The sequence below is a fragment of the Anabas testudineus genome, chromosome 11 (genome assembly GCF_900324465.2).
Source record: "Anabas testudineus chromosome 11, fAnaTes1.2, whole genome shotgun sequence".
Lineage (NCBI taxonomy): Eukaryota > Metazoa > Chordata > Actinopteri > Anabantiformes > Anabantidae > Anabas > Anabas testudineus.
In genome coordinates this window covers 8947367-8957099 of record NC_046620.1, presented here as the reverse complement: position 1 = coordinate 8957099, position 9733 = coordinate 8947367, and the positions used below count along the sequence as shown (strand labels likewise).

General features: G+C 37.5%; 2 protein-coding genes across 3 annotated transcripts; both read right to left on the bottom strand.

Annotated features, from left to right (window-relative positions):
- Nucleotides 1-1073: 1073 nt before the first annotated feature.
- LOC113154927 (zinc finger protein 33B-like) lies at nt 1074-3391 on the bottom strand. Its single transcript, XM_026349371.1, has 5 exons — nt 3327-3391; nt 2704-2820; nt 2411-2526; nt 1938-2081; nt 1074-1825 (listed from the first exon to the last, which is right to left on the bottom strand). The coding sequence occupies exons 2-5, from the start codon at nt 2801-2803 to the stop codon at nt 1142-1144; spliced, it is 1044 nt and encodes a 347-aa protein (XP_026205156.1). The 5' UTR covers nt 2804-2820; nt 3327-3391; the 3' UTR covers nt 1074-1141.
- Nucleotides 3392-3847: 456 nt separating this feature from the next.
- On the bottom strand, nt 3848-8731 carry ndufv1 (NADH:ubiquinone oxidoreductase core subunit V1). 2 transcript variants are annotated; one of them, XM_026350001.1, is made up of 11 exons: nt 8597-8731; nt 7492-7617; nt 7316-7398; nt 7004-7174; nt 6648-6831; nt 5975-6164; nt 5546-5758; nt 5091-5257; nt 4922-5003; nt 4665-4810; nt 3848-4087 (listed from the first exon to the last, which is right to left on the bottom strand). In XM_026350001.1, the coding sequence occupies exons 2-11, from the start codon at nt 7594-7596 to the stop codon at nt 4013-4015; spliced, it is 1416 nt and encodes a 471-aa protein (XP_026205786.1). In that variant the 5' UTR covers nt 7597-7617; nt 8597-8731; the 3' UTR covers nt 3848-4012. The 2 variants fall into 2 exon arrangements, with proteins under 2 accessions (XP_026205786.1, XP_026205787.1); XM_026350002.1 differs by having other exon boundaries at nt 7492-7601; nt 8597-8675.
- Nucleotides 8732-9733: the final 1002 nt, after the last annotated feature.

The following is a 9733-nucleotide window of genomic DNA, read 5'->3' as shown; positions in this document are numbered from 1 at the left end:
AATACCCGCTTTACTGCACTATACGTGGAAGCACCATTTCGCCTTGCTTTAAAATCTTAAGAAAAGAAGCCTACAAGCTACCCTAAAGAAAACAATGTAGAATTTGATGCCGCTGGAAATATAAATGTGCAAATCTATAGTAATACATAAAAAAGACACTGGTCAAAGATCTCGGTTAACTTAGCAGCTTGGTATGGGACAAACATTGCACTGATCAGATTTCAGCCATTTTTAATAATAATATTAGTTTATTATATTTTTTTATAAAGGTTTTATCTAAAAGTAACTAGCAACTAAAAATAAAAGAACAGCAGTTCCCCCCTACACTCAATTTGATTTCTCACTGTAAACTTACCCAGGTGACCAGAACAGAAAATATTTCCCTATTTTCTCCATTTCCCCCTGCATTTCTAGGTCACATGTTCCTGTCACAAATTGCTTTCATTTTCTTTTATTTTTTCCATCATAAAATGTCTGTAAAATAGCAACCAACAATTGTTTTCATTATGAATATGTCTGACACCATATTTCACTCATGCAATGAAATATGTTGTAATATATAAAGTGTAGTATTGCCTCAAAGTTTAACATACTGTATTTATACAGTACTTCAATGCATTTAGTTACTTTCACCTGAAAGAAATCAGTAGTAATTACTATTTTCAATAAATAAAAAATCACGAATAAATCTAGCAAAAGGAATCTTTTGTATCAACAAAGAGTTTTTTTATAGAGACTTTATTATATTTAGGATTTAAATTTTCCACGTAATTGTCACCTTTTCTTGAAAATAAAAAAGTACAGTTAAATACAAAACATTCCCACATTTGAGGCAGCATTAGTGAGATATTTTACAATAATTATAAAACATTTCAGGTCAAACAGCATTAACAAGGTCAGCAAAAAAGGCATTGAGCTTAAAGTGGACATAAAACATAACTATATACAGATGTACAGTTTTATTTACAAGTGTAGAATGTCTAAATCTTTATAATTAAAATGTGTTGCATAATGTAGCTTCGAAAACTCTCACCCTAAGATATTCACATAAAAAGTATTCCTACACTAAGTAGAATATGGTAACAGATGCAATCACTCATATGAATAATGTAGGATGAAGTTGGCGTCTTTTCCACATACATTATCTTTTTTCTGCTATTTCCTGTCTCTCAGTGTGAGTGTTCCAATGGGCCTTTAGGGCACTCTCTCGTGTAAAGCTCTTTCCACAGGTGGAGCAGGTGTGTGCAGAGCAGTGAGCCCTGGTAATGTGTGCTTTGAGCTGCTCAGGCCAAGCGTAGCTCTCATTACACTTTGTGCATGCATGAGTCTTGTGAGGAGGAGGCCCATGTTGGTTCTTCTTGTGTGCCCTCAGGGCTGCAACAGTAGGGAATATGAGGTCACAATCTGCTTCAGGACAAGGGATCTTGAGCTGCGGCTGCAGCTCATCTGAGGAGCATCCCTCTATTAGAGAGTCATTATACCCTTCGCAGCCTGTTGCCTCCTTTTCCTTCTTAATCTTCTTGCTGTCAACCATTCTTTGAGCAGTGTCCTTGGGTTTACGGCCCCGTTTTTTGCCCTGTGGCTTAACGTTACAGTTTTTATTACTGGCAAATCTCTCTTGGTGTTGCAGGAGCTCTTCCTCTGTCTGGAAGCCACACCCACATTTGCAACACTGGTAAGTGTTAATGTCATCAGCCACTACTGGGCTCTGGGGATGCACTGCGATGCGATGACTTCGAAGTCGTGAAGGACTGGGGAACAATGCGCCACAGTCCTTGCAGGGACACCGTCGTTCTATGCACTCATGTCGTCTGTGTTTGTTTAACTGCAAGATATTAACCTCATTAAACTCATCAAAGACAATAAATTATTTTATAATTTTCCAAGAACAACACAACATAAAAAACAGGCATACATATAGCCTGCTGTACCCTCACCTCAGTAAAGGTGAAGAAGCCTTTCCGACAGTATAAGCAGCGAAAAGACTTCTCCTCTGTGCTGTGGGTGGCCTGGTGCCGGCTGAGTTCATCAGAGGAGGAGAAGCACTTGTCACATTTGTAGCAAGTGAAGACTATATTAGCCTGCAACATGAGAAGACATGTTTATCTTACTTTATTCATTTTCATAACATATTAAATCACCATTTAATCCAGAAAGATTGATTCTAACCATACTAGAGTCTAATACTTTAGTCTTGTTTAGTTGTAACAGCAATACACAAGAAATACTTTATTTCTTTCATTCCCACATATAGAAATTGAAACAGACTGATGGACAAAATAGGAAAATTGTACTGAGCATGTTCCCATATTTCTCTAACTACATATACAGATGGCTAAAAATTATATTTTGTTGCTTGTGCAATAATTGAACACATTCATTAAGCTGTGTTTTCTTGTTTTTCCCCTACCTGCTGCAGCTGCTGTTTGTACTGGTCCCGATGACTTTTCCTCATGTGTCTCTCTTTGGCTTTGGAGTTGCAGAATGTGATGAAGCACTGAAAACACTGGAGACTCTCATGCTGATCTGTATCACAATAAGTTGTCTGATTATTAGTTAAACCATTAGTAGCTGCAGATTGCACATCTAAAGGGCATCAAAGCCTGTGTACTGGAACTGTTGTAAAATGACGGGCAATAGCAGTTTGAATTAAATCACTGGCACCACATCATGTATGAATTATGCACATAAATATTATCTTACAGGACTCCAGAGGGCTACCCACGGGCTCAGATTTGATCTCTGCTGAGGTGGACCTCACCTCACTCCCAACAATGACTTGCTCTATCTTTAGCATGTCCATCACTCCATCACATGGATCTGCAAGGAAAGAAACACACCGCAGCTGTGGACCCACTGATGCAACGATGCATCATACATGATATGTAGCAGAAACAGGCGAAGCTGCAGTTCATGACGAATGCAATGACAAATATAAGGTCAGCGTTACGTTAACCTGTGCACGAACCACTGTGATATTTCAGCTATTGAAGATTGGCGACTGGGCTCTTTTAAGGCAAATTATAATTTCTAAAATTAAGGGGACTCTCTGTGCTATTTATTACATAAAAACTTACCAGCTTAAATTAGGCCTGATGTAGTTGTCAGGAGGGTGGATGAAACCTGCACTGCTCAGTCAGCATGCACAAATACAATTGAAAGGCGATTTATGCGCAAATATTCTAATCATTCTTCAATTTGTGTTGCCTCGTGCTTACTTTGTTAATGTATTTCTGCACGTTAAAGATGCATATGTGGAAATAATTGCGATAACTTTGTACTGGTGTTTTTATAAACAAACATCAGTGCAGTGTTTCATCTCTTACCGTTTAAAGCGTCAAACTGAGGCGAAGCCGCGACGAAAATTCTGCCCGCATCACGTGACACAGGAAACTTGCTGACCCCTCGTGTTATCGCGAGATTATGAAATTTATCTGGAACGTACCAATGTGTGCAAATACCACTCATTGTTTGCAGAATAATGTCAAATAGGCAAATTGTCAATACACGATTTTAAAAAAGCTGCTTGAGATATGACACCTAAGCAGCAACAGCATGTTTTTTTTTATACATTTCTTGAATATTTTTTCTCCATAAATTGTTATTGTAAGTATTTTGAATCTTCTGCTAATGAATATGTAGAGCGTGTAATGTAATACTGGCATCCTAACCTCCCAGCCGTGCAGTGGATTAATCTCTAGAGCACTTTCAATTGTTCTGAAAAAGTCAATTAAGATGAAATTACGCGTTTGAAAGATGAGAATAAAGATAGATATGCTTCTTTTTTTCTACACGTACAATAAAAATTAAAAACAAAAGTCTAAACAAAAAAGTTTCAAGTCAGATGTTAATTTAAGGTTCATAGAACTTTATTGGTAATTTTGTCAGACAAAGCAGACACAAAAACTGACGATGAGGTGATAAGACGGTATCTATTTAAATAATCTGTGAATGACATAAGCACAGAGTTGAGGGCATGTGTGGCAGAAATTCAAGGAGTTGACGGAGCCATTTAAGCCCTGGCCTGCTGCTGCTGGTATTCAGCAATTCGGTTTTCCATTAAAGGCCTGAAGTGCCTGATCAATCCCTATGAACACAAAAGAGAGAAGTGAGTCACATGTCTGAATGAAAGCACAAAAATAACAGCTTTGTTTTTACCAGAATCTTTTAGTGTAGGAAAACTGGTAGAGATAAAGATTTTAAATATAAAGACTGTCTTATATCAGACAGAGATCTGATATGAGGAGATCTTAAAAGAATACATTAGATATAAATGTGTTAATTACTTTTGTTCTGGCGTGAAGGAGTTTAGTTAAAAGGAAAATAAGCAGTATTTTAGGAATTGCCATTTTAAGTTAAACATTGGGTGATTTTTGTGATTATGTTCTTAACAGCAAAGTGAATGTAATGCAATTTAACAGAATAGCATGGTAATAAAACATTTAATTCATAAAGTTTTTGTTGACATTAAGTCAGAAATTATTCTTGTTAAATTTTATGTCAATCCTGGATGAACTGGGTTCACAGTTAACCATATATCAGAAATTTCCTTCTATTTAATGAGATCCAAGGTGTATTGCAGACAGTTGTTTCCTAAATTTCCCAAAAATTATTTAAATAAGACTGTTAGTCTGAAAAGCTATTATGACAGTACATGTATTTACCTGCACAGGCCATGCCGCACCGTCACCCAGGGCACAGATAGTGTGCCCCTCAATCTGCTTGCTGAGCTCCCAGATCATGTCGATCTCTGCTGGTCGTGCATTACCACTCACAAAACGCCACATCATCTTGTTCATCCAATCCACTCCTACAGAAAACACCCAAAATGGGAAAAAATTATTTTGAGGTTTCTTAAAACCTACCTTAAGTATTTTAAGAAACAGAAGAGTGTCCAGAGTTGTGTGTGTAGTGTGCTTGCCTTCTCTGCAGGGTGTGCACTGGCCGCAGCTCTCATGTTTGTAGAACTCAATCAGGCGGGCAATGGCTTTGATAATGTCAGTCTACAAAACAATGCATTTATCAATGTAACAGATGTTGGCTGATTTATTTATGCATGACAATCTATGGCGCGGAGGTGACAAACTTACAGATTTGTCCATGACAATAAGAGCAGCTGTGCCCAGGCCAGTCTGAGCCTGGATGAGGCCGTCAAAGTCCATCAGCACCTCTTCACATACTTTCTTGGGAATTAATGGTGTTGAGGAGCCACCAGGGATTACAGCCAGAAGGTTATCCCACCCACCACGCACTCCACCTACAAGACAGATGTTTGTTTAAATGAAGAAAAAAAACATGCATGCCATTAGGCTTAAGCTATCTTAATCTTTTCAGTCCATGACCCGCTTGGCGCAGGAACACATGCAGATAAACACATGATGGATGTGGGTTGTCCCTTGTCAACAGTTTTACTTTCAATCACAAGTATTTTTGGACTCATGTTATAAAAACCTCAGTCTTTCACCCAAAATGATACAGTTAAAAAATTGTTGTCTAAACCAAATCGAACCAACAAGGCTTATTCCAGTGTTGGTGTCATATTTACCTGCGTGCCTCTCAATAAGGTCCTTCAGGGGGATGGACATCTCCTCTTCTACTGTGCAGGGGTGGTTAACATGGCCAGAGATGTTGAAGAGCTTTGTGCCAGAGTTTCTCTCTCTTCCAAAGCCCACAAACCATGAGCCTCCACGACGACAGATGGTGGGCGCCACGGATACTGTCTCCACATTAGCAACAGTTGTCGGGCAACCAAAGACACCTTTAAGACAACAGCAGGAATGATGTAATCATTTGAGAACAGTTTTTATTTGGAAAGACCAGCACATGTCCGGCAGTACTCCATTTGTAGGTCACATCATGATTACTAGTAGGCTGAAGAACAAGTCGTTTCCAATGTGAAAATGCACTGTGTGATACAAAAAAAGGGATACTAATACTTTTCTCCAACACCGCCTCACCATGCACTGGTACTCACCCACATCAGCAGGAAATGGGGGTTTAAGGCGTGGCTTCCCCTGCTTTCCCTCCAGGGATTCAATAAGAGCTGTTTCCTCTCCACAGATATATGCTCCAGCACCGCGCATCACAAACACATCAAAGTCATAACCGGAGCCACATGCATTCCTCCCTATCAGCCCAGCAGCATAGGCCTCATTGATAGCCACCTAGGAACAGATATTGAATATATAACTATTGCACAACCATATCTTGTGATATAAACAAAGATGTACATGGCCTGCAATATTTCAAGTTTAACCCAAGTAAGACTATACAGAAACACATACATACACATCATACATAATGAAATGATTAAATGTGGATTTAAGTGTTGATGTTATTTGTAACTATGACTAAAGTATCTGAAGAAAACAGTAAAAGTAGAAAACTTACTTCTGATTGTGTGTTAATTATTTAGTTATTCAAGTTATTAAGCAGTCATGATTTAGTTATTTAGCATAATGCATTTACTGTACAGAATACATGACATATTCGTCAGGTTAAATACAGTGTAGTGTTATTGTTGGTAATGTGTCATTTACCATATAATATAGGGGAGAAAAATTTCTACTGTATAAGAAACAGCGTGTTAACAGCTCAGTCCAACTGATTAGGCTTTAGTCAATTTAAAGATTTCACTCCATTTTCACCTGCAGGTTGGACGACTCGTTGTAAAACTCTCCTCTGATGTAGATATAAGCAGCACGCGCCCCCATGGCTCTGCCAGCAACCAGGCAGCCTTCCACCAGCTTGTGTGGGTCGTGCCTCATGATCTCCCTGTCCTTACAGGTGCCAGGCTCTCCCTCGTCAGCATTCACCACAAGGTACTTCGGCCTAAAGAAAGAAATTATAACTTTGTAAAATAGTGTAAGGCAGTTGTCAGCTTGTGCTCCTGTGGTGGACAAGTTAAATCACTTCATACTACAATTATTTTTGAGAAACCAGTGCAAAACTTTGGCATACTAAAAAAACAAAAACATATGCATCATTAGATCTGCTCACTGACCTGCCATCACTGGGCTTGTTCATGAAGCTCCACTTCATACCAGTAGGGAAACCAGCTCCACCTCTCCCACGCAGGCCAGAAATCTTGATCTCATTAAGGATCCAGTCAACTCCCTTCAAAAGGATCTCCTTAGTTTTATACCAGTCGCCACGCTTCATCGCTCCCTTCAGCCTGTGGCACAAAGATTAGTAGGTCAGGGCTGAGTTCCACTTCTAGAAACTAATAAAACTGCAATTTGTATTTTACAAATGATGTTGTACTGTAGAACAGGAACGATCAGTTGAACAGGGATATTATACTGTAGTGGGTTACCTCCACTCATGACGGCCATAAAGGTTTGTGAAAATTCTGTCCTCGTCTGCCAGTGGCCCAAATGTGGTTTTCTTAGGAGGGCCCTGAAATTTTTAAACAAACATAGAAAGTTAACCCCATTCCAGCCATTTAAATTAGAGTTTTATGTGCATTTAAAAAATATATAACCCAGGCACCTGTGCTGTGCTGTTGAATCGGGTGATAGCGGTCACTCCGCCTTGACTGACAGCGGCAGGGGCACGTGCCACCCCGCTCACAACTGCTCGAGACAGGGACAGCATCCTTCCTGCAGGGATGAGAGACTGTAATGTATACAGGACACGAGGTTTGGAAGTTAGTTTAGGTTACGTTGATTTAAGAAAATTTTATAATTGTAGGCCCATCAGTTTAAGTTAGGGAGTAATTGTGATACAATCCAATGATCTAGCATTAAGTCAATATGTATAGATAGGTTTAGTATCTTAGAAGGTTTAGTAAAAAAAAATTGTTGATATTCTTACAAATAATGTATAATTTTGGTAAAGTTGAGTATAAAATTTCCAATAGAGTAGAAAATACGTACCCCCAAATATTTACCTTAGAGATTATTTTTAAACTGAAGCACCCAACAACCAGTTCAATAAATAATAAGTGTTTTTTATTTTTACATTCATTTTCCTACTTGACAATAACATAATTAATAATAAATAAGTTCTGCTGTAACAATCTTTTGTCATTAAGTGTTAAACAACAACTTGTTCATCTTATTAAGCAGCATCAAAACAAGAGGAGCTAAATAAAAAGTGACACTTGCTCTGTTTCAGCAGGACTCAAAAAGACAACACAACATTATATCTCACATCTGAATGTTTCTGGATCAGTCTTACACAAAGGTCTTGTGTAACTCAGTTGAAGTTGTTATGTCAGTGGGGTTAGCTAAGCTAACGAAGGAGTGGGGGAGTGCCAGCTATGAGATCAATCCTAACACTCCAGTTTTAACATTTTAGCTCAGCACAGTATCAAACAAATCGATTGATTGTGAATAAATCAGCTCAGTCACTGTAATGTGAAGGTACAGAGAGAGAACACACACTGACCTCCATGTTATGGCTAATGGTAGCCTAGCCTAGCTTAGCTAAGTTAGCTCGCGGTTCACCTTGTAATGTCAAAATAAAAGCAATGGATTCTCGGCGCAGCACGCAGATCTCACACCAACAACACACTTTAAATCATCTACACCAGCTACTGCATTAAAGCATCCAAACTATTACTGATTCAATGCAAACAATCGACTCCCCTTACCTTTTCTAAGTCCCGACTTTCTGAAATATACAGACGGGAAGTAGACGAGCACACGGCCCGGATACAGTGACCAACAAGCCGCTGCAGCTGCAGCGCTGTGGAGGATTATTGAAGTTTTAGTTGCACAACATGAACACGAACCGCCCTCTGCGTTAAATAATGTCTTTTCATAACAATAACAACATTAATCTGTCTGTATTAGAGGTCAGTCTGTGCCTGGGTGAGTGTTTAGAAGTACTTTTACTAGGCAGGGGTATTTCTGTTTTACTATATTTCATACTAATTCTACTTCTACTGATTCATATTGAGATCAATTTATTTTTCCTTATTTTACAAACTAAGATTTTAAGGACAAAGTGTATTATCGCATTCAAAAAAAAAAAAAACAAAAACAAAAAAAAACAAGATTAAAATATTAGGAGTTATTTAGATTATGGAAATATGAGAATTGATTAATGTCACTTTTTACTTGAGTACGTTTCATTACATTAATTTGATAGCTGTATAGTTTACTATACATTTACTAATAGTATCCAGGCCTTCGCCGTTTCATATACAGGAAATAACAAAACATGTAATGATCTTAAAAATTGGACCAGAATTTAACTAATTTTAATTGTAATTTTTAAATAAAATTTAATTTCTTATTCTTGATCAAAAGATTGTTATTTTGTTTGTTATTTTACTAAATAACTAAACTAACTGATACACTCATCCAATTTAATTATACATATATAACTGTTGTGATATTACTTTCAATATATAGGTCCTGTATGATACAATAAAATATATGATATGATACTATCATTTTTTATAGTTACCAAATTTACTATAGTACTTACATAACAATTTTACATAGGTATTGTTTTATGTTTTGTAAGTTATACATTGTTATAATTATATAGTTATATAGCTTAATATTTTATATTACTATCTTTTGTAAAAAACCTGAGTATTCTTTCTTCTGCATATGTGTGTGTGTGTGTGTTTGTGGCCATGCTCATAAGCAGCAGTAGCATCTTTGAAAGTAAATGTACAGGAAGCTTTTCTACATTTAAGAGTAGAAATATTAATAGAGACATCATGATGATCATTCACGAGTAATGAAAAAACATTCACATTTGTATGATTATTTCA

What these genes read in the sequence shown, in the direction of transcription:
- ndufv1 (XM_026350001.1), bottom strand. Translation starts at nt 7,596, where the DNA reads ATGCTGTCCCTGTCTCGAGCAGTTGTGAGCGGGGTGGCACGTGCCCCT. An exon ending in AACAAGCCCAGTGATGGCAG is followed by an intron (nt 6,832 to 7,003) that starts GTCAGTGAGCAG and finishes TTCTTTCTTTAG; the next exon opens with GCCGAAGTACCTTGTGGTGA. An exon ending in GTGCGGCATGGCCTGTGCAG is followed by an intron (nt 4,088 to 4,664) that starts GTAAATACATGT and finishes TTGTGTTCATAG; the next exon opens with GGATTGATCAGGCACTTCAG.
- LOC113154927 (XM_026349371.1), bottom strand. Translation starts at nt 2,803, where the DNA reads ATGGACATGCTAAAGATAGAGCAAGTCATTGTTGGGAGTGAGGTGAGG. An exon ending in GGGTAGCCCTCTGGAGTCCT is followed by an intron (nt 2,527 to 2,703) that starts GTAAGATAATAT and finishes ATTGTGATACAG; the next exon opens with ATCAGCATGAGAGTCTCCAG. An exon ending in GCTTCTTCACCTTTACTGAG is followed by an intron (nt 1,826 to 1,937) that starts GTGAGGGTACAG and finishes AATATCTTGCAG; the next exon opens with TTAAACAAACACAGACGACA.